We start from the raw sequence: 23,376 nt of genomic DNA, 5'->3' as shown, positions 1-23,376 counted from the left end.
AGTTACGCATATCAGTGGATTGACCAAATGCATAATTTCAAGCAATAATTTAACGATGGCAACATAATTTAATGTCAAGCATATTTGTCACACTGTCGTTTTGACACAGGCTGGGAAAACCTACGAAGAGGTCTGTTCTTGGGTAGGTGTTTTCTATGTGAACCATCTTCAGGGGGTACGGGTAACAGATGCCCAACCGTTTCCTGGGGAGCAGCCTGCCACCCACACACACGACTCGGGTCTCTTTGCTGTCTGTGAGCCTGTTCTGGGATCAGAGGCCTAAAAGGAACGACAGATGTTTTCCACGATAGAATAGCACATGTAAAAGACAGGCTGGGGAGGAAATCTTGAGCTTGAACACTTCTGGGGAAACTGGGAACTGCGATTCAACCAACTGCTGGTCCACTGGTTCGGAGACGGCAGGGAAACCCTGCAGGCCATGGTTTGCGTTAGCACCCAAGGGTAATAAGGGCCACACCCAGGGCAGATCCTTCAGTGCTGGTCAAACACAGAGGCTAGCAAGTCTCAACTGCATTGCTTTCAGCTCCCAAACCTCCTCCAGCGGGTCACTGATCTGACCCACAGCACGGAGGAAAGCCATGAGCATCCACGGTCACATCCCTGGAGCGCTCCAGCTGTGACTCAGTCTTGGCATCCAAGAAAGATGGTGTTAAAGCTAAAAAAAAAAATTAGAGGAGAAAAAGCCAGGAGGGAATTGAGGACTCGCGGAGATGATGTACGCTCACAATTAGCACATCATCCACCAAACCCCTTCCAAGCCCCGCTCCTCGCCCGTGAACTTGGTCCGGCAGCCAGGAGGGCGGGGAGAGGGAAGATTGACAGTCACGACAGTCTCCTCTCGGGCCATGCATGAAGTGCTGCGGCTCCTATTTCCCCCTCTTAAAAAAATTAATATGATTTCATTTGTCTCTGGAACTAATCAAGCCCCAAATCTGGAGGAGAAGGCTGGTGTGCGAAGGCAATCTGCGAGAGACGCTGATGTTCTCATTAGGGCAGGCTCCGTTAACCCACCAGCTCCAACATCAGTAGCATATTGTCTTTAGCTAATTACATTTTTGCTGGCAAAGCCATTGTACAAGTCTTCAAATCCTTCCCATCATTAATTAAAAAAAACAAAATCTCTGCCCAGCCCTGCCTCCTCCCCCACCCCCGGGCACCCCACCCACCCTTCTCTGCAGGCTGTCAGCTCTGTTCTACTTTTCCAGGGTTTTTCTCTTGCATTTGGCTTGGGGGTGGGGGGGTGAGGTGGAGTAGAGACCTTGTCATCTGGAAGCTCGATTTCTTCCCTAGCTGGCCATGGCTCACGTCGCTTCTGGCAGATGTAGTCCCAGATGCCAGGACCTTGGGCACAGGCCCTGGGCTCACCAGCAAAGATGCCCAGAGCGCAGGGGGGCTGGAAGCGGAGTCCCAGCTCTGCCCTGCCCACCATGGGACGTGACAAAAGGCCCAAGCCTGGTATTGTTTTGATGTACTGATCGGGAGCTTGGTGACGAAGGGTGAATCCATAGGCCAGCCTGGTCCGGCAAGAGACACTCACGTGATACAGACGGTCAGGGGTTCCTGCTTCCAAGGCAACTGATGAGCAGACATCATCTGCCCGCCAATGCTTAGTTGTGTACCTGGGGCGGGCATGTGATCCCGACCCCGTGAGCCAGACAACCTGCAACAGCATGACAACTCAACGCAGACCGGTGTTTCGGGGCTTCATTTTTCTACTTTTTAATTGTGGTGATTTATTGTTTCTATCTTTAACACTCGTTCCATCGTACGGGGGAGAGAGGAGGTTGGGAGGGAGATGGGAAGTGGGGAGAGAGCTGGGGCTGGCGGAGGGGCTCGGAGGGGACGGCTGGCTGTGCCTATCCCCGAGCCTCTGTTGTCCCCTTCCTGGCACGTCCTGCTGCACCCTCCCCCAGCCCCGGCCTTCGTTCCCCTACCTCCCAGCACAGCTCCCTCTCGCTCTGCTTACTCCAATCCTCAGGCATGTCATTCTCTCCCAGCTCCTAAAGCATATGTGGACATATCTCTTTTCTTTTCTTTTTTTTTTTTTATGTTTTTATTGATTTTTTTTTTTTTTTTAACAAAGGAAGGGAAAGAGAGAAACATCGATCAGCCACCTCCTACACACCCCCTACTGGGGATCCAGCCCAGGCATGTGTCCTGACCAGGAATCGAACCGGGACCTCTCAGTCCTTGAGATGATGCACAATCCACTGAGCCACACTGACCGGGCTGGACATTTCTAAATGAATCTTTAACCCTTAATTCTGCTGTGTCTAGACTCCCAGGCAGAGACCACGTCTTAGAAACTTTCTCCAGGCCGCCCCAGCCCAGGGCGCAGGCCAGAGCCTCCCAGACAGTGATCCGCTTGATCCCCGGCAGGGGGTGCACCCAGCTGGCTGGGCACGGCTGACGCGGCGCAGATGGCATGCTGTTTACACACCGGCTGTCCGTCAGCCTCTGGGCTCCATCGGGAGCCGGTCGTCCTCTCAGCTGGCCCCTGGCTGCCCAGCCCCCAGAAGTCAGCTGACAGGAGGGTGCCAGCCTCCTAGGACACCCACAAGGACGCTCCAGCGGCAGGTCCATGCTGCAGAACGTCATGAGGACGTCAGCTGTGCTTCCCGAAAGCGTGACGGCTTAGACGTGTGCACACTCGTCGCTGGTAACTTCCTGGGCCATTAGCGTGCTGTTGGGGGTGGCCCAGGGCTCACGGCAATGGACTGCGACTTTTTTCTAGTAAAACTAACCCACCTACACTTGGATCTGACCTGCACTCTGCTCCGCAGCTCTCTGCCTCAATAGCGATTCATCCCCAGAGAGGCCAAGGAAATGGGTCATCCCATTTTATTTATTTATATTTATTTTTCTCCTCACCCCAGGTCATGGTTATTGATCTGAGAGAGAGAGAGAAAGGACTTCCAGTCAAGATAGTGGCATATGTAAACGTGGTATCTGTCCTCCCAAACCACGTCAAAGTTACAACTAAGCTACAGAACAACCATCATTCAGAACCGCCAGAAATCAAGCTGAATGGCAGTCCTACAACTACGGAATTAAAGCAGCAGCCACACGGAGACTGGTAGAAGGTACAGAGGGGACGGGCTGGTCCCACACCCACGTGTGTAGGATAAAAATCAGGAGGACACCTCGGCTGGGAAGGTCCCCCCTGAGGACTGAGGGGTCCCTGTCCCACACCAGGCGCCCCGCTCAGGGCTCCAGTGCCAGGAAGAGAATCCCCATCACTTCTGGCTGGAAAACCAGCGGAAACTGAGGCTCAGGGAGGCTGAGGCGGCTGGAGCCCCAGGCAGCTCCTTAAAGGGCCCACGCACGAACTTATTGGACTCTCTTCAACTTGGATGGGAGGCAGCTCAAGGGGCACCAGAGACATACAGGGAAGAACTGAGCTGTTTGGCACTAGAGCGAGGGCTGGAGAGGGGGCTTTCTCCGGGACAAACATGCTGTCAGAGGCCTTTGTGCCTTTGGTGAGCCCTTCCCTTGGGCGGCAGACAGCTGCCACATCTGGGACCCCAACAACCTGGCTCACACTGGTTGCCCCACCCTGGTGATTCCCTGAGGCCCCGTCCCACCCAACTTTCAGGCCCACCCAAGCTGTTGCCAGTTGCTTTACCATAGGATCGGTCTGTCTTGGATCCTGTTTCAGATTTTCCTAAATTCTTTCAAACAAGCAGCATCTGGTCTCAGATAGCCCCATACCTCTCGTTAAGTAATACATGGAAACAAACACAGAGAGGCAGCCAAAATGAGGAGACAAAGAAACAGGTCCCAAATGAAAGAACAGAACAAAACTCCAGGAAGAGAACTAAGCAAAATGGAGATAAGCAACCTAACAGATGCTGAGTTCAAAACACTGCTTATAAGGATGCTCAATGAACTTAGTGAGAACCTCAGTGAACTCAGTGAGGGCCTCAAGAGCATAAAAAAGGATCAGTCAGTAATGAAGGATGCACAGTCAGAAATGAAGGAGGCACTAACTGAAATAAAGAATAATTTACACAGATTCAATAGTAGAGTAGGTAAAGCCAAGAAGCAAACCATTAATTTGGAATATAAGGAAGCAAAAAACACCCAATCAGAACAGCAAAAAGAAAAAAGAATCCAACAAAATGAGAATAGTGTAAGAAGCCTCTGGGACAACTTCAAGCGTGCCAACATTCGCATCTTGGGGGTGCCAGAAGGAGAAGAGAACAAGAAATCAAAAACTTATTTGAAAGAATAATGGCAGAAAACTTCCCTAACTTGGTGAAGGAAACAGACATACAAGCCCAGGAAGCACAGAGAGTCCCAAACAAGAGGAACCCCAAGAGGCCCACACCAAGACACATCATCACCAAAATGCAAAAGGTTCAAGACAAAGAGAGAATCTTAAAAACAGCAAGAGAAAAGCAATTAGTTACCTACAAAGGAGTTCCCATAAGACTGTCAATTGATTTCTCAAAAGAAACTTTGCAGGCCAGAAGGGAGTGGCAAGAAATATTCAGAGTGATGAAAAGCAAGAACCTACAACCAAGATTACTCTATCCTGCAAAGCTGTCATTTAAAATTGATGGCCATATAAAGAGTTTTCCAGACAAGGAAAAGCTAAAGGAGTTCATCACCACCAAACCATTATTATATGAAATATTGAAGGGTCTTCTTGAAGAAAAAGCTAAAAAATATGAACAAACAAAATGGCAATGAATACATATCTATTGACAATGGAATCTACAAACAAAATGAACAGGCAGAACAGAAACATTCTCATAGATACAGAGAACATTTTGTTGGTTGCCAGATGGGAGGGGGGTTGGGGGAATGGGTGAAAAAGGTGAAGGAATTAAGAAGTACAAATTTGTTGCTAGACTGACAAACCTCCAAGGGAAGGGGGTTGGAGGATGGGAAGAAATAAACCAAAGATTTTATATGCATAACCAATGGACATAGACAACAGTGTGGGGAAAGGCGGGGGGTGGGGGGGTGGAGGGCGGCGGGAGTGGGGAGGAGGGTGGTCAGTGGGGGAAAAAGTGAGGGATACCTGTAATACATTCAACAATAAAAATAAGTTTAAAAAAATTTTTTTAAAACAGAGAGAGAGAGAGAGAGAGGAAGGAACAGAGAGAGAAACAGATTGGTTGCCTCCCCTACATACCCCGACCAGGGATTGAACTCACAACCTAGGTAAGTGCCTGGACCAGAAATCGAACCCACAATCTTTTTTTGTGTACAGGACGGTGCTCCAACCACCGGAGCCCCCGGCCAGGGCGTGCCATCACATTTGATAGCACCTGATTATAGGGAGAGCCGGACTACCTGCTTTATAAGGAGTGATGTAAAAACACATTTTTAAATTCCCTTCTCTTAGAAATTAAAGCTTTTTTGTTTGCTTGTTTTTATTTATGTGTGCATTATATATATATATATATAATATACATTATATATATTATATTATATACATTATATATATACACACATGGTGGGGCAAAAGTAGGTTTACAGTTGTTCGTATGGAAAATAATGCAACGATTAATAGATAACAGCACACGAATAATCTCTGGTTCTGCGTATTCACAGCTGCACACCGACTTTGCCTCTCCCTGTATATTTGCATTTATACTTCTGTTCCTGTAGACCACGTGCAGGTAGAAAGTTCTTCCTAAGTTCATTCTGCAGCTCAGCAAACGACACTTGCCTTAGCAGGCGGACCCAGCACTGTGGGGCCAGCGGTGTTGCAGTTTCCTCTGCCGCCACACCGTGACCGGGGTGGGCTGCCCACCGGGCCGGCCCCCGGGACACGGAGGGGCCGATGCACGTCCAGCACCAGCCGTGACTCCATTCTCTCTCTCTCGTCAGAAAGCCATCCCCGAGGACACGTTGAGTGAGCGGGACCTGACTGCAGGTCATTTCTAACGCTCACTCCACTCTGATGGAAAAAGGAAACCCGTCACAAATGTCAGCAGCCCGCCTACTATTAGCATCCGATTCGCTTGCCACAGTCCACAGGGACGGACGGGCACCCTGGCTGCAGGCTGCAGCCCCCAGGACAGGAAAAACAGCGGCTTCTGTTTCCTGGGCAGCCTTGCTCTGTCCCGGGTCTGGGTCAGGGCCTGCCCAGTCTCCAGCCGGGCAGGGCTTCCTCATGGCATCCCACTAGGCGGGACCACCTCGGTCCTCACCTATGCCCCGTAATACTAAAAACTGAAGCCCTTACTCCGAAAAATCTGTCATGGTGATTTTGCTCAGTGTGAATTAAAAATAAAATTTGGAATAGATACACAGAGATGGCTGTGTGACCTAGCCGGCTCTGGTGTGTGTGACGGTCTTCCCTGAGGTCCCTTTCCTGGGGCTGTGTGAAGGGAAGAACAGAGGTGAGGAGTAGGTGGAGAGAAAGGAGCCACATGAGCGGAGAGGTGACCTGACCAAAGCATTCGGCCAGGGGTCAGGTGGGGCAGAGGAAGGGACACTGACTCAGCAGCTGGGTCCTTGTCCCCACAGTGCCACTCCCCAGTCAGGTGGCCCTCCGACCTCTTTCAGTCTCAGCTTCCTGTTCTGCCAGACTTGCTCAGCCTTCCCCACGGAGCTGACCTTTCAGCCTCAGAGTCCCTTCTGCCCCTGAGAGAGGCCGAGGTCCCGCTGGGACACACTGTCCCTCCCAGCAGGGAGCTCACCCGAGGGGCGCAGGTGGAGACGTCGGCCATCGAGACTGCGCCCCGGGATTACCCAGCACCACTGAACCCAGCCCAGAGGACGCTGCCCGGGGAGCGCACGGCGTGGAGGCGACCCCCACTCGGAGGGGCCGAGAGGTATCGTCAGCCGATGGCGCAGCATTAGTGGAATCACGGAAACACTGAGTGACGAGGAAGGTCCAGGAGGGATGACGGAGCCACTCGGGGTGGCCAGGACGGAGGGAAAGCCAGGGGGTGGGAGATGAGAGGCAGGTCGTGACCGGTCTCCCACCGTGGAATCGGCCCTTTGAGGGGTGCATCCACACCAGCTTTGCACCAGGAAGATGACATTTTCCTGGGAACCTGTGCAGGAGGGGTTGCTGAGAACGAGAGGCGGACGGAGCAGGCAGGAGCCCAAGCTGCAGTAGACTGAGGGCTGGGGGGCCTGTCAGGGGGTGGCCGTGACGAGAGAAGGAAAAGAGGGACTCTAGAGACATCTAGAAAATAAAATGAGCCGAGCTGGGTGCTAGATGGAGTGAGGAGGGAGAGGGAGGAGGGGGTCTAGCCGGGGCCAGGCTGGTTGGTGGTCCCTATGCCAAGTCGGGCAGAGAAGACGAGGTGGGGGGGGGGTCTGGAAAGATAACGGGTTCCTTTCACTGGACCCCTGTCGTCTGAAACGCAACATCCAGACAGGCAGCTCGTCCGTCAGCAGCTCGGGGCCAAGCAGCCATGGCTGGAGACAGACAGTTGTGAGGACCGAGTGGGAAAACACATCATCCAAACAAATCATTCTCATTTCGCAAACACCAACTGGGGCTGTTTCTCGTGTGAAGCACTGGGCTGGGAGCTGTAAGAAATACAAAGATGAATCAGCCTCAGACCAGATCTGGCCATTTGGGAGCCCAGAGACTGGTGGGAGAGAAGAGGCGATCCACACACTGCCGCCTGGGATGGGAATCGGCCGTGAGCGCCTCGGACGAGGTTCCCGCTGCCTCCACCAGGAGGCCGCGGCGGGCGTGGTCTCTGGGGGAGGCTGGGGAGGTGGCCAGGTGGAGACCACGGGAGGACCCGACAGCAGGTAGGATGGTCGCGCCCACACGGAGGGAAGGAAGGGCCCCGGGACACAATGCCATCGCCCCGGCAGTGACAGGGACAGTGAGCAGAGGGTGCAGAAAGGGGGGTCCTGGGCCAGAAGAGTGAATGGGAAGGTTTAAATAATAAAACATACTGTGTGCGCGCGTGGTTTTCCAGGGAAAGAACTCCCTCCTTTCCCCTGCTCTTCCTCTGCGACCCCAGGGACCTGGAACGGGGTGGGCCGGGCAAGGCGGCGCTGAGCGCGGATGCTGGCGGGAAGCCCGGCAGGCAGAGTCAGTCCCAGAACGTGCTCAGGGTGTCGCACAGGAAGAGTGACGCAGCCGCTTCCCAATCTAACCTTTTGTATCCAATGCAACTGGTGCAGATGAACATCAGACCCAAGACTGATCAGAGGCGAAGGAACTGGCCGGGGTGTGCAGGAGAGAGAGCAGAGAGGTGGGAGGCAGCTGAGGGCCCCTTGCCTCTGAGGGCACCGCGTGGTCCCCACGGAAACCGGCACCAACCTGTCCCCGCCTTGGTGCAGAGGCTGCCCCGCGGGGCCACCTGCAGGGAAGTCTGGGAGGTGCCCCGTGCGTCCCCCCTTTGCTTTTCAGCAAGCCAGAGCCCAGTAATTGTCCTTCTAAAGCAGACTTTTCTCCTAAGATGTAAGTGCTGCCTGGGAACAGCGCACAGGGCCACCGAGGCAGTCAGGTGAGGGAGCAGTAAAACCCCGACTCCGACTGGGACCAGCCTGCCTCTGGCCTCACCCAAGTCATTTTAGGTAGGAGGACCAGTGCCCTCTCCCGAGAATCCCGAGTCCCCCAGGTGACTGCATAGCGCGCTGTGGGACCGTTCTCCTTACAAAACCCCCAAGCTGGGGGCTGCAGGCCATTCCGTGAATCTGCGCCCTCGTGTGGTCCGGGGATCCCTCCATCCTGAGGCCAGTCCCAGGAGGCTCCCGATCACGTCCGGTCAGCAAAGTCTGGGCATGTCTAGAAGATGGCCGTGGCCAGCAGAGCCGCTGAGCACCGGGCCCTGGCTCAGCAGTTCAGCCAAGCCCTGGGCCCTGGGAAAGGGCTCAGAGTCACCGAACCTTTCGGGGGATGGCGCAGTGGGAAGGGCCAGCTCCCTCCCAGGGCAGAGCTGTCACACAGGCCTGCATTTCCCCACGGACCGTCATCACATGTTCACGAGTGGGAAAAAGGACCAAGAGCCAAGTTGCTCCAGGGATGGGAGTAAAATGTTTTCATGCCTTTGCTCTGAAGCCTGTTCTAACCAGGGCTGGCCGCTGTCCCAGGGGTCTCCCTGTCACCTAGGACAGGGCTGGAGGCAGGTGGCAAGGCCATCCAGCCTGGGGTCGCCAAGCAGGGTCCCCATAGCCCATCTCTGGCCAGCACCTGGAAGTGTGGAACGTTTGCCTTTTATTACTTATTTTATAAAATGGCATTTTCCGAACCTCCGTGGAAATAATGACCTCTAACATCAAACCCCAGCCTTTGTTGACATTTTCATCTAAGATAGGGCTAAGTTAAGTTCAAACAACAACAACAACAAAAAACCCAGCCCCTTTATATAAACACGATCAGAAAATAGGAATATAGATTGTATACATAGATGGCAGATAAAGGGCGGGGGAGGGGAGGACTAGAGTTTTGGGAACGCCCATTTATAGATGAACACAGGGGGCCCAGGAGCGGGGAGCAAGTAGCCTGAGGTTTCAGACTTCATGGGGAAGGGACTCTAATCCAAGCCTCCTGACTCTGAGTTTGGTGGCCTTAGCTGACATTAGGCATCTCGTGTCCCTGGCCCAGCGTTAGTCCCTGCCGAGGAGAGGAAGAGAGAGGAGTCCCGCTGGGCTCTCAGCCTGCATGACACTGTGGAAGCCCTGAGCAGGGCCTGGGGACTGTCCTGCCCCACACCAGGGGAATCCAGGGAAGACAGTTGTGCCCAGGGGGGCCGGGACCTCACCTGCCCAGGCCGCGTGTTCCGACCAGCAGAGCACTGAGGCGGGTGGGCTGGGGACTGGCCACCAGCTGACAGCCTGGGGACAGTGACTGGGATGTGTACATGCCACGGCAGCTAGGGAATAAAAGAGGGAACCTTAGCAGCATGGGGGATGCAGAATCTCTGAGTTTGCCCTTACCTCATCCTGCAATAATGTGTCTAAGGCCCATAAATGCCAAATTCTGACATGTTCACTCATAAATCCAAAATCTCCTGTGTCTTAGTCCCAAAGTCCTTCATGTTCCTGCTCAGACAAGACACGAGAAGGGAGGAAACAGAAGGCCTCCAGAGACCCCTCGTGTCAGGTCTCCATTGGGACCTCGTCCGGCTCTGCCTTCTCTATGGTGCTGAGGCAGAAGAACTCCCCTTAAGTTCACCTTGAGCAAACTTTGGGATCGGGAGCCAGAGCCCAGAGGGTCCCAGATCCTGCTCTGTGAAAGCATCCCCTGACGTCAGCCTCAGTCCCATATATCAATAAACGGAGCATCTGATTCATCCCAAGTTAGAAGGTACTTGACTCATCGCTATTGGATTCACGGACGTCAGCAGCAGCGGTGGAGGGATCAAGAGAATCAGAAATAGCAAGGCTGCATCAAGACGCACCCGAGCTCCCCACATGGACCCCGGACCTCTGTGCAACCTTGAGGGGGCCATTGCTATCAGCCTCGCACAGAGGCAAGGTTCCTAACCAACTTCAGCAGAAACGTGACAGGGTCACAGCTGGTTTTATGAGGGGAGACCTGAAAATGCTTCATCCACCCGCCGCCTCACCAGCAAGGCAGAGGGCCACCACCAACTCTCAAGGTCCCCCACATCAGTCCCGAACAACCAACTTGATCACAACATGTCTGCAAGCTTAGCCCTACTCCTGGTCGGTACTGTGCTTTAAGGGGCTGTTCTAACCTATCTGTGTGTTTTTTTTTTTTGTTTTTTTTTCATAAAAGTCTAGTATGTATGTCACAGTTGAAACCAAGCAGGAGTCATCAGCTACACCGAGAAGAAAAAACAGCATATTTGCTCTCGGGTATCCTGTTTATACTTCTCTTGTCAAGTCTAAGCTTGGTTTGGTTTCCATCAACGTTTGTCTTCACTAAACCCTTAGGACCTCTCAGGAGAGCCTAAAGGGCGTGCAGGTCACCTGTCACCTGAACTGGTGAATACCACCTGCCTTGACTCTGTAGCAAGAACGTTCTTTGTCATTGCCTTACTTAAATGACAATTGCAGTCGATCAGCGGGGGTCTGATGAAAACTGGCGAACTGTTATTTTACACTGTAAATACGACCCTATCGCTGCTACCAAGTTATTAGAGTTTAGTCTCCATTTGGGCACTGTAGACAAAGTGAGGAGGAAGTACTAGGTCAGGGTCAGCAAACTATGACCTTTGGCTAAAGGTGGCCCACTGCCTGTTTGTATCAATAAAGTTTTATTGGAACACGGCCATACCCATTTACTGACATGTTGTACAGGGCTGCTTTGGTAAGAGTAGGGTAGCTGCAATGGAACTCACAGGGCCTGCAAAGTTAAAAATGGTTGCCATTTAGCCGTTCATAGTGCCCTGGCCTAATTTCCTCCCCTCACCCACGCAAGTGTTCCCTCTGTGGGCATACAGACTGGCCGTACGTCCTACCAAACCTAGTCTGTCTCAAACAGAGCCCATGAGTGTGATGGGCATGGCTTTGAGGGTATATTTAAAGACAAACTTCAGGACTGGGAGAGTCCCAAAACTTCAGAAAGTGGCAGAAAGCGAGGGGAAGACAGCATGACCTGGAGGGAAGGTAATAGCTTTAAGGAACAAGAATTCGAGTTTTCCCACCAAAGCCGACCCTGAGCACCCACCCACCACCCCACGCCTTATCTCCCCTGTTGTAGCTGCAATAACAATCTTTGCATGTGTGGATACCTGGGCAGAAAAGGAATTCCCATAATGACATCATTTGGTTTGATGAAAAAATAAATTGGTGAAGTCCTTCCAGGGAAACTTGGAGCTGGGCTTAGCCTCCTAAACCATAACACAGCTGCTAGGAAACCCTCTAAACAATGAACCAGAAGCAGCTTAGCAACGCCCTGGATGTACCTGGCCGCATCCTGGCTCCGTGCGGGGCTCTCTGGTTGCTCCGCTGTCCCTAATGGCCTTGGTCCCATCCCGGAGCCAGCTCCTCCAGGACCCCTCCAAGAGATGGCTATGGTCCAGCTGCTCTGCTGCCTCCCTAAGGTAGTGGGCCCTGGGTAACACATCACGCACAGGATTGTTACAGGGAGCTTGCAAGGCACCCCAAGAGTGCGCCTAGTGAATATGTACTGGGCACTTCCCCTGGGCCAGGCACCAGAGGAGCACGTAATAAAAACCATCTCGTGCAATCAAGACAGCCTATGAAGTCGAATCTATCATTATTCCCATTTTTTAGATAAAGAGAGTGAGTTTAGAGCGGTTAAGCCATTTGCCCAAGGTCACTAGAAATCTAGTGAGTGGCAGAACCAGGATTTCCATTGGTCTCTCTGATGGAGGGTCAAAATGGGGAGACACATCTCTAATTTCACCAGGCTGCTCCAGGACGAGGGTGACATTAGGCATGAAAACGGTCTCACACACTGCCTGGCACACCGTGAGGGAAGGGACAGCTTCATTGCTGTGACTATTCCCCGTGCGTGATATTGACTCGAACCCCGCAGAGATTATGGCTCCTGCTTTCAAAAAGATCTTCAGGGATTTTTGGAAGGAAGGACTGAAAAGTAAATTGTTGGCTTCTCTATCAAGTGAGTTAAAAGTCTGCACAGACAATCACATCAAGTTGCTAAAAGGCATTAGTGTCCTTGGGAAAATTTGGCCTCTTGGCTATTTTCCTTGCTGTCTGGAAAAATGGGGTAACTGAAGGCCTCCAAGAGCTTCAAGAAAGAGGAGACGAGAATATAAAGAGGATGTAAAAATGGAAAGAGATGGAGACACGGTGCATCCTACCTGGCTCTGGGTTCTGCCAAAGGCCATCCTCAAATGTTCAGTCTTAATAACATGATTGAATGTTCTTTGAAAGCAGAATCTTGAATTATTAATTTTCTATCTCCTTAGTAGCTGAAAAACAGTTCCCGAAGTCTGACAGATATTGTTAACTGAAAGAATCAATACCTAAATAAATAAATGAGTCAATGATTCTTTTAAATCAATAACAGGTCAATAATGCTGTTGCAATGTTTTGCTTTGTTTTTAGTTTCTAAAAATTTACTCCAAAAGTGGGAAAGGATGTACAAGCAGAAGCTAGAGCTGACTGCTACATGACTTTCACAGTTTTCACGTTGGAAGTCTTCCCTTCCCTGCCAATCAACCCGTGGCCAGCTGTGAGGTGGCGTGGCTGAAGCCAAGGTGAGCAGGTGGGTTCAGCCAAGCTGAACAGATCAGAGCTTTTGGGGTTAGCTGCCTGGTGCAGCTACAGAAAGAAGGGTCTGTGTCCCACCTTGGCTGTGGGTCCTAGAGCTCACAGAGTTAGCAGTTTTGAAGTAACAATGGGAAAAAGGGTCTGATGACTCTCAGCAGACAGAAATGAACAAAACAACAAAGCTGCTAAGAGGACAAGTAGCAAACACATCTGGGCACTTACTATAAGCCAAGATACAAGTGGGCTGCTTCTTATAGAGTCTGGACTCTGTCAACTACCTCAGTTCAGATCCTGGCTCTGCAACCTAATCATTGCATCATTTGGGGTAAGTTACTTAGCTTGTCTGGTCCTCAGTCTCTTCATCTGCAAAATGGTAATATAATAAACCCTACCTCATGGTGTTGTGATGAAAATAAAAAAATTAACTAATATACATTGAAAATACTCAGTGTCTGGCACATAGTAAGTGCAAATCAAGATGATGATGATATCATTCGATCTTCCTAACTCTACAGGGTAGATTATACCACGCCCATTGTATGGAACAAGCCAGCCAATTTCTGCTAAAGGAAGTGGTTCTGAGCCGTGCCTGGAACAGCAGTGGTCATTTTCTGTGCTACAGAGTCCAGCCTCCTCGTAACTAGAGCCCAAAGAAGGTGAGGGTTGCACCCGCCTATGGGGCAACTTGATAGGAAAAGTTCTGAACAGACAGGAACTATGGAAGCCGGGAGGAGCCACCTGCTCCTCTCCCGAAGCAGAAAGATGCAGGGACAAAAATCAGGGGCTCTGACAGCCACAGGAACGAAGTTGGAAACCTTGTAAAACTGAGAGGACTCGGGAAGGGTCGTGAGGTCACTTGATGAGCAAATGGAAAGTACAAACCTATAAAAGCGATGAAATGGGGGTCGGGATTTATAGACCATGAAACAGAGACGGACGCAGGCAGCAGCAGCAGAAACAGGTGTGAAGAGCCACGCCCACTGCTGGGCCGACGGGGGCTGCACCCCTCCCCCCACACCCAGGCTTCACGAAATTCTGCGGATGGACTCTGTTTGACCAGAGGATTCCTGTCTCCCTCACTTCCTTCCATATGAATGTCTATTGTAAAAGCCCACTGCAGAGAAGGCCCGAGTGGGTCTTCATCCTGTAAAACTGAAACGTCTGACCAACGCATCCATTTCCTGGGGGAGGTAATGAAGCGTCCCCAAAGGTCAGCAAATTACCTAAAGTGGTAAAGCCAGGATGGGAAGCCCGCCTTCCAACTCCAAACCCTCCACCTGTTCCCTCCACCCCAGCCCCCGACTCCGCGGGAACAGGCGAGGGTGGCAAGCGAGCCGAATCACCCGAGTGATTGAATGGCTAAGGGACTCCCGTGGACACGGGAGGAGCACAGCGAAACCACGGAGCCAGGTGAGGAGGTCTGAAAGCCAAACCCTCCTTTGTCACTTGGAACAGCCCCCGGAGGACTCCTGACATCTCCAGCCTCCTGCATATGCAAAGAGGTTTCGTTTGCAGGACTCTTGATGGTTTTAGGAACTGCCCACCGTTTTCCTAGTGGGAGGCCAAGTACCCAGGGCTGACTCTGGCAGGTGGGCAGGATGTCAGTGAGTCAGTCCAGCCCCGGGACGGATGATGGCATGAATTACTAGAAAAGTTCCTCACACCGAATCAGACGTCTTTTTGTCCCTTCCGATCTATTGTAGTTCTGTCCTTCGTGGTGACTCATGGCAGCTTTAATCCTCCGTCGGATTCTTCAAGGTCAGAAAGGTTGGCCCTGATCCGTGAGGGCATCCTCAGTCAGACCTACACACATAATATCAGTTCACCTTACAGATGCAACAGGGACCATTTCTGCAACAGATTTTCTGAAGGCAAGAGGTGTCGACAGGAAAGGCATCTCGCCCTCTCTCCTGTGCCCACGGCCACTTATGAAGACCTGGTGGTCTTGGTGGCACACGGTGAGGGCACACTGGACCCACCTGTCTCAGCCCTGGCAGTGGCTGAGCTTTTGGAGTGGAATGAAGACAACTTCAAGCAAAGTCACACGCGCCGCTCAGCCGGACCAAACTCGAACGTAACAGTGACAGCCAGATGGGTCCTTCGGCACAAAGTCACTTGTAGTCTTGGAAACACCATCCTAGAGGCTCCCGTGAGTGTTCTGTGGGCTTTGTACTCATCTCAGCCCCAAGTGTTATTTCCCCAGACTGGAACCTCCCTGGAGTGTCCGTTTTGTTCCTTCACTCTGGCTCTCTTGTCCCTGAACCTTGTTCCGTCCATTTTTCCCCTTAAAGAAAACTCTGTGTCTTGGACTCACCTGGGGCTCCCAGAAACAAGGAGCCTGGGGACACCTGAGCAGCCAGCAGGCAAGGTCACAGGAGCCCGGAGACACCTGCCAATGGGCTTCACAGCAGGTGCGAGACGCCCTCAACAGCACCACGTGTGCTTAACGAACTTTATCCACGGGGCACAGACAAATCCTCGAAGATGATCTCTTCTCCACAGCTGTGCACTGTGCCTAAGGAGGCTAGACTATAAAAGATATTACCTACCCATCAGAATGATCACTACGAAATATATATATCAAACCAAAGGATTCGTGAAAGGCTCCGTGCTGTGAAAAATGCACTTATCCAACCTGGATGCATCTAGGAAGTCTATTAACACTGCCATCTTTAATTATAAAGATGAAATATATAGACAATGCATTAAAATTCTACTAGACGTCATGAAACCCTTTTACATACTTTAAGAAGAAAAAGGTAGATCATATGGTAAATTAGCAAAAGTGAAATACGGGAATGCAAATCCACACAGAGTCTGAATAGCTGAGGTAAAGCCGTATTAAAACCCGACCTTCTTGGGAATAAACAATTTGCTTATTGGTGAAGAATTTCTTGACTTGTGGTTTAAACTCCAACATCAGTTTTCATTTGATGACTTTGCTTTCGCTTGTTCAAGAGTTTGCAAAAGACTATCCTTGTGTACTTTTGTAGTTTTAAATGCCAACTACCTTGCAAAATTCTAAATAAATCACTTCGGCCAAGTTTGAGTCATGCGGGAGGTTAAAATACATGGTTTGACCTGCAGAGCAATGATATCAAATTTCAGGAGAGAAATCCAATTATTCTACACTAGGAAGAAATGGTACTTTTGGGGGAAAAAATTATTCAAAAATTTTAGGATGTGATTGAAAAATAAGAAAAGCAAAAGTTTTTTTTTTCAAAGTTTTAAATTGCCCAGTTTCCAGCTGAGGTATTGGTTTTCTGCAAACCCACGATTTGCTGATGGTGTATTTGCACGGGGCACCATGGAGGAGATGACTTACTGATTCTCATTCATACAATGTCATAAGGATAGCAGAAAAAAGGTTTTCTTTGTTTCTCATTCTTTCGTTACTTCTATTTTGTGTTCAAAACAAAACATGGCAAACGCAGAATGTGAAAATAAGCAGTGGTCCCCGCATCGAGGCAAGATGGATGAGAAAAGTGTACATACAAAAAACGAGAGAAATGAAAATTTCAAGGCTTCACTGAACCATGAATTCCCTCTGCACATATCAGACATACATAGGATTACGAGTTAAGCTCTTAAATCTACATGTTCTTAACAAGAGAGAAAAGGTTAGGTGTATTTATGTTTTCATCACCACCTTAACTTTTCTCTTTTTCTAATGGCGCTGATTGGGTCCAAACTAAAACTGTATCAAGAGTGATCATTGTGGTTCGTGAAATACAGTCCTGCTGTTGGCATTTCATAACTAAAAGGGTTTGGGCAATAAGAGTTCATTGAAGAGCCCAACACTGTTATTGGTCAAAGGATTTGGCTACCTTCTTACATTTATAACACTGTCATTCTAGATGCCTCGAATAGTCGCTAAGAGTTGACGTCCCGCCCTGGCCGGTTTGGCTCAGCGGTTAGAGCATTGGCCTGTGGTCCGGAGAGACCCGGGTTCGGTTCCCGCTAAGGGCACGTACCTCAGTTGCAGTTTGTCCCCGGCCCTGGTTGGTTGTGCGGGTGGCGACCACTCGATGTGTCCCTTTCACATCGATGTTTCTCTCTCTCTCTTCCTCTCTCTCCCTCCCACTCTACCTAAACAAAAAATGAAAAAATGTCCTCAGGTGAGGATGATTAAGAGTTGACGTCCCAAGGATATGATATAAGTGACATCAGACAGACGACCCATCTCTGAGTCTCTTAAGAAGACATACGAGACTCCAGGAACTACATCTTCAAACGTGATAGCTTCAGGCTTGATTTCTAAGCCGAGGGCGGATCCACCTCTTCGGACTCGGAAACTGTCTCTTCAGGACGGGAGAGGCCGTGTGGGAGGGATGTGGTGTGAACGGGATGGAGGGAGCTGGGCTGCCGGGGACTCCACTGACCACACTGTCCATGAGGAGGGTGGGACGGGGTACTTACACCTTCAGTTCACCCAGGAAACCCTATTCTCCTGCAGAAGGCAAGGGATTTCCTGAATTTTCCATGCGGATACGGGCCTTTCCACATCCAAGGGGCCAAGCCAGGGACAAACACAAGACTTGTCTACTCTCACCCTTTGCCTGTGGCCTTTGACCTCTGCCTCCTCCAGCCTCGTTGACACTAACGTAGTTTGAATGAAGCTGAAGGAACAGCGCCTTCCATCTCAGTGGGGAAACAGAATACCGCTGGTGGTCTGCCGGGGTGACCAGTGGCGAACGAAGGAAAGCTCCAAGCCCTGGGGAGCAGGGCTGGCTTCTCTTCTCTTTCCATCTCGGGGTTCACTCAGCGCTGCCCAGGGCACCCCGGAAAGAAGGCCAGCGCTCGCAATCCAGGGCTCTCACTGGGGTGGTTGTATTTTAAGGGCACAACCTATGTCCTCACATACTTTGACTCCCTTGTGTACACACTCACACAGACACACACACTTTGGAGAACTTACTGGATACCTCGACCTGCGGATAGACAGTGGGGTCCTGCGACACTGCAGCTATGACGTAGCCTCCAGGACAAGCTTCAGACAGTCTTGCAGGATCTTCACACTCGTCTCCCACGCCCGCTAAACACACCTTCTGACACGTTGCCTGTCTTAGCCTCTGGTGTTCAAGGTCTTTTTTTTTTTCTTTCAGATAAAAATCACACCCAGTATTAATTCTTGGGAATCTCTCGCACCCAGTACCAGTTCCTGGGACGCTCTCGATACTTGTATATCACCCTAAACATGCATTGCGTGGGACCAAGTCTGGCTCCTTGACGTGGCCGTGGACTACACGAAAGAAAACTGGGTGAATACCGCGTGACCCTGACCGCAGACGGGAGGAGGTGGACGGCGGGTGGGAAGTCCAGCCCCCCGCCCTTTTCCTGTCAGACCGTATTATTAACGTGGAGACAATGGGCCTGCACTTCTGTCACTGGAGCAATGTCAGGGCCGATCAGGCCGATGTCCTGACCTCACCGCTCTCTGGAAACTGCCGACTGCCCCGCGGATGAGCTTTTCTGAGGCGGGAATCGGGGTCTCTGGTCGCGGATGTACAGGTGCGGTGACTCCCAGGCTGCAAACCTCAGCTACTTTGTAAGCATGGGGCACAGCAATGCCACCTACCTGTCTCCCCTCCAGCGTATCTGGTCATGGCCATTTACCAGTTTCTATTCAAAACGCTTTGCTTGACCCTATCGCTGCAGAACCGTCGCTTGTATGCGCGCAGGTGATCTGCGGAGCCGGTGATCACGGGGACACGGATTAAGGAAGAAACGGAAGGGTGACAGTCTGAGATTTTATCGGAGATGTTTACGGGGCAAGTTCCTACGCCAAGTAATTGGATAATGGAAATTCTTACATATCTAAAATGTGCTGTTTTTCCAATCTGATACGCAGAGCTAAACAGCAAGTAGTGACAGCACCAGGGAGAGATGATTAAGGTTTAGACCAGGACCTAGACTGGTTCTCAGCTACGTGTCCTCAGAATGAAATAGCCCACTTCCTCCGTACATACGGCCCCTGGCTAATCCGTCCAGCCTCAACCTGCTCTCGGGCTCCAACGGGGCCAAGATGTATCGGCTCTGCCAATAAAATACTAACACATAAAATACCCAGTGGAACAGGAAGTTTCTGTGTCCACGGGGAAATGCATTCAGTTATCCCACAAATATTTATCAAGCATTAAGTATGTCAGTGCGCTGTTCTAAGTGCTAAGGATATGTCAGTGAACAAAACACCCCCAAACACAACCCCTTCCTGCCATGGGACGTACTTTCTAGTGAGGTTCTAAAACACAAGTTCCTAGAACTTGAGGAATAACTCTTTTGATTTTTTGGGCAAAGAACTCTTCCAATGAGAACCTTCCGAAAATTTTCCAAATGTTTGAATAGGAGAAGGGTTACTGATGGTGGAGTATCTGAGCTGGGCTAGGGGGAGGGACTGGTGTCTACTGACATGACCTTTATGGTAAGAAGGGAGAGAGCCCAGATGCTCCTTTCTCCCGGGTGGGGGAAGGGAGACGAGGACTCGGTAGCAGCAAGCAGTTTGGCTATTCAGTCATTTGGCCAATATTTAGGGAACAATTATAAGGTATTTGGTTACACCAGTTGAATACTTTCTTTCTGAGACAGTCCACTGCTCCCGTCTGTGACTGATGATGGTTTGTAAAAGTGACTCCACATCTAGGCATGTTCCTTGAGAGGACAGCGGGGTACGGGTGCTGTGGGAATAACTGCTACACTGACTACCGCCACAGGTGGAGGCGCCTCCCACGAACGGGAAGTGCATCCATGAACGTGATCAGCGGTCACCCTAGCCCTGGGTCTCAGAGCTGTGTCCATGGCACCCAGACGAAGTCAAGGCAACGGACGCGACGGCGAGAGCTCGAGGCCACGCGGCTCTTACCATGACCGAGATGTGCAGGATCCTCAGCTCCTCTTCTGCGGACTCGTGCTGCGGTTCTTCGGTGGGGTCTTGTCCGGGGAGGCTCGGGGTCCCATCTTGGTGGTGGATGTGAAAAAGCAAAGTGCCGTTCTCCAGCCACTGCTGCCTCCAGCGCACCAGAGGGATGTCCTCCGTGTTCCCCGAGATCTCTGCGGGACAAACACCAAAGGCACAGGTCAGAGGTCCAACCGCACCAGTCCGACTCTCTTACGCATCTTCCTCCAGGACGCCGGGGCCAATGAGCCAGCGTCAGCGGATGGCAGCAGGGGTTTCCGACTACAGTTAGGTCAGCCTTGCGGCTGCTCCAAATCTCAAGGAGGGAAAGACACCTGGGAAGAAGAGAATTATTCCCCATAGGTCTCTGCACCATAATCTAGTTAGCCAGCCTCTCACCCATTGAGAAAAATACCAGGTAAAATGTCAAGTTCTTCCCCCGTTTCTATGATCACTAGCATCCTTTACCCAGCACTTTGAATACCCTGATAGCTCCCCCCTGGGGTAAATACAAGGCTGTTTTCTTCCGGTAAATACATGAGAGCGTGAGTTCCCCGGCCATTACTCCTGGAACCCAAGGAGAGAGCTGGTAATTACCACGCAGGGGGCGGACACCTGCGCAAACACCCTGGGAGGTCCCTGCGGAGCTCTGGGGCTGACGGGGGATTTCCAAAAGCACAGTCATCTTCTGCACGGTCCACGGGAGATGTCTGGTACGTGCTGTGACAGGTAAAATAATGTTTGAATTCCCTTTAATTTGTCTCTGGAGAGGGGGCTAAACGAGTGGGCCCTTACCACAGACACGAGTGTTCGCCTGCCCTCGGGCGTTAGAGTGAGTCGCTGGACTCTCATCCACACGTTAGGAACAAAATAGCAAGCACACGCTTCACACCAGGGCCCCTGGTGGGCTTCCCACCCACCGTCCACACCCGCCCATAGAGGTGGGGAGCCGGCACGGTCATGAGCGGTTTCAGTTTTGTTTGTTTCTTTCAGTCCGAGGCCATGGGGGTGCTGAGCTCCCGCAGCAGAGGTCACTGTTATGTGACCCCTTCGCTAATATCCCTGGGCAGTGCCACATCAGGCTTTGAGATGGTCCACAACAGACAGACCTGCTTGCCCCCGTCTCCCCTGAACGTCATTGGGCCCCCGGGCCACTGTTTCCTTGACAACTATGACCACCGGCAGAACTCACACTCTGGTGCACACATTCTGCTTTGTGAAACTTCATTTTTGTAAGGCATGGAGCCTCCCCAAATTTATCACCTTTGACCAACATAATAATAATTCCATAGACATAAAAAAGATTTAATAAGACACATTTAGATGAGTATTCTCATCAAGTACCACAACCATAAAGAGGAAAGCAATTTTAAATATTTATGGAGTTTATAAAAATCTTTCACTCTTTGTGCGAGGGCACAAATAATGTTCTGCTTTATTTATTTATTTCTATATGTATTCACTTACTTAACAGACACACACGGGGCACGTGGTAAGCACCAGGTCCCTCTAGGCACGAGGACAGGAATCCCCACCAGGCCCTCGACAAGCTCCCTAAAGTAACCACTGTGGCCCTGGCCGGTTTGGCTCAGTGGTGAGAGCATCAGTCCGCAGACCAGAGAGTCCTGGGTTCAGTTCCCACTAAGGGCACGTACCTTGGTGGCGGTTCATCTCTGGCCCCGGTGGGGGTCGTGTGGTGGCAACCAGTCGATGTGTCTCTCTCACTTCAATGGTTCTCTCTCTCTCTCCCTCCCTCTCTCCCTCCTGCTCTATCTGAGGATAAATGCAAACATGTCCTCGGGTGAAGACAAATAAAAAGTAATAATAAATAAATAAAAAGTAGCCCACTGTGAATGAGCATGTGCGCTCTACACCACGTGCATGACGTTTTGTGGGAACACAGAGGAGGGAAGACTCATCTTGCCGGGGAGAGGGTGGGAGGGGGGAAGGAACCTTCCTCTCAGAACATGATGCCGGTGCTGGGCCTTAAAGTGTGGGTGCCTTCCTTTTGATAGGTAAGTAAGTGGGGCGAGAACATTCAGAATAAGAAGGAGGAGGAGAGCAGGAGGAAGAATGTTGGCTGGCCCTCTCAGGTTAGGTCAGGGACAAGAATCTGCATGAGTCACAGGTCACTGACCTGTGCCTAAAGGACACTGATATGCTTACCTGTCTTGTCTACAGACCAGGGCGAAGAGTGACCCACAGGCGTGAGGGAGGACCCCAGGCGTGAGGGAGGACCCCAGGCGTGAGGGAGGACCCCAGGCGTGAAGGAGGACCCCAGGTGTGAGGGAGGACCCGCAGGTGTGAGGGAGGACCCCAGGTGTGAAGGAGGACCCACAGGTGTGAGGGAGGACCCCAGGCGTGAGGGAGGACCCCAGGTGTGAGGGAGGACCCGCAGGCATGAGGGAGGACCCCAGGCGTGAGGGAGGACCCCAGGTGTGAGGGAGGACCCGCAGGCGTGAGGGAGGACCCCAGGCGTGAGAGAGGACCCCAGGTGTAAAGCAGGACCAGCAGGTGTGAGGGAGGACCCCAGGCATGAGGGAGGACCCCAGGTGTGACGGAGGACCCCAGGTGTGAGGGAGGACCCCAGGTGTGAGGGAGAACCCCAGGTGTGAGGGAGGACCGCAGGCGTGAGGGAGGACCCCAGGCATGAGGGAGGACCCGCAGGTGTGAAGGAGGACCCCAGGCATGAGGGAGGACCCCAGGCGTGAGGGAGGACCCCAGGCGTGAGGGAGGACCCCAGGCATGAGGGAGGACCCCAGGCGTGAGGGAGGACCCCAGGCGTGAGGGAGGACCCCAGGCGTGAGGGAGAATCCACAGGTGTGAGGGAGGACCCCAGGCATGAGGGAGAATCCACAGGTGTGAAGGAGGACCCCAGGCATGAGGGAGGACCCCAGGCGTGAGGGAGGACCCCAGGCGTGAGGGAGGACCCCAGGCGTGAGGGAGAATCCACAGGTGTGAGGGAGGACCCCAGGCGTGAGGGAGGACCCGCAGGCATGAGAGAGGACCCGCAGGCGGCAAAGACTTAGCCCTTCTCCCTGATGGCCTAGGGGACTATGTCATCCCGTTGCACGCTGGCCTGGTGAACTGTCCGTGTTCTGGGAAGTGACCGTCACAAGCATCCAGCAAGCCCCGCATCCCTGTCCTGGTTTCCCGCAGGCCCAGCTCCACATCAGGTGGTCAGAGGAGACAGTGACACAGGTCTCTGGAGTCACCTGACCCTGAGGAGGCTTTCTGGACTTCAGGACAAGAGAAACCCTCGGGTTTGCCTCCGAGGGTGCTGCTCGGACCAGCGGAAGCCACGCCACTCACCCGCGGCCACACACCCCGCTCCGCGGCACCTGCCCTGTGTTCATCAA

The 23,376-nt window shown here is 51.8% G+C and overlaps 1 protein-coding gene across 1 annotated transcript in view; it reads right to left on the bottom strand.

Annotated features, from left to right (window-relative positions):
* Positions 1-23,376, bottom strand: part of ASTN1 (astrotactin 1) — a 282,406-nt gene that overhangs the window by 155,375 nt on the left and 103,655 nt on the right. The window contains exon 2 of the mRNA XM_036272001.1: positions 19,985-20,172. Within this exon, the coding sequence (XP_036127894.1) occupies positions 19,985-20,172 (188 nt within the window). The remainder of the gene's footprint in view (positions 1-19,984; positions 20,173-23,376) is intronic.

Source organism: Molossus molossus, unplaced genomic scaffold (genome assembly GCF_014108415.1).
Source record: "Molossus molossus isolate mMolMol1 unplaced genomic scaffold, mMolMol1.p scaffold_m16_p_20, whole genome shotgun sequence".
NCBI classification, from domain to species: domain Eukaryota; kingdom Metazoa; phylum Chordata; class Mammalia; order Chiroptera; family Molossidae; genus Molossus; species Molossus molossus.
Note: the sequence above shows the minus strand (reverse complement) of the source record. Positions and strands in the feature narration are given on the sequence as shown.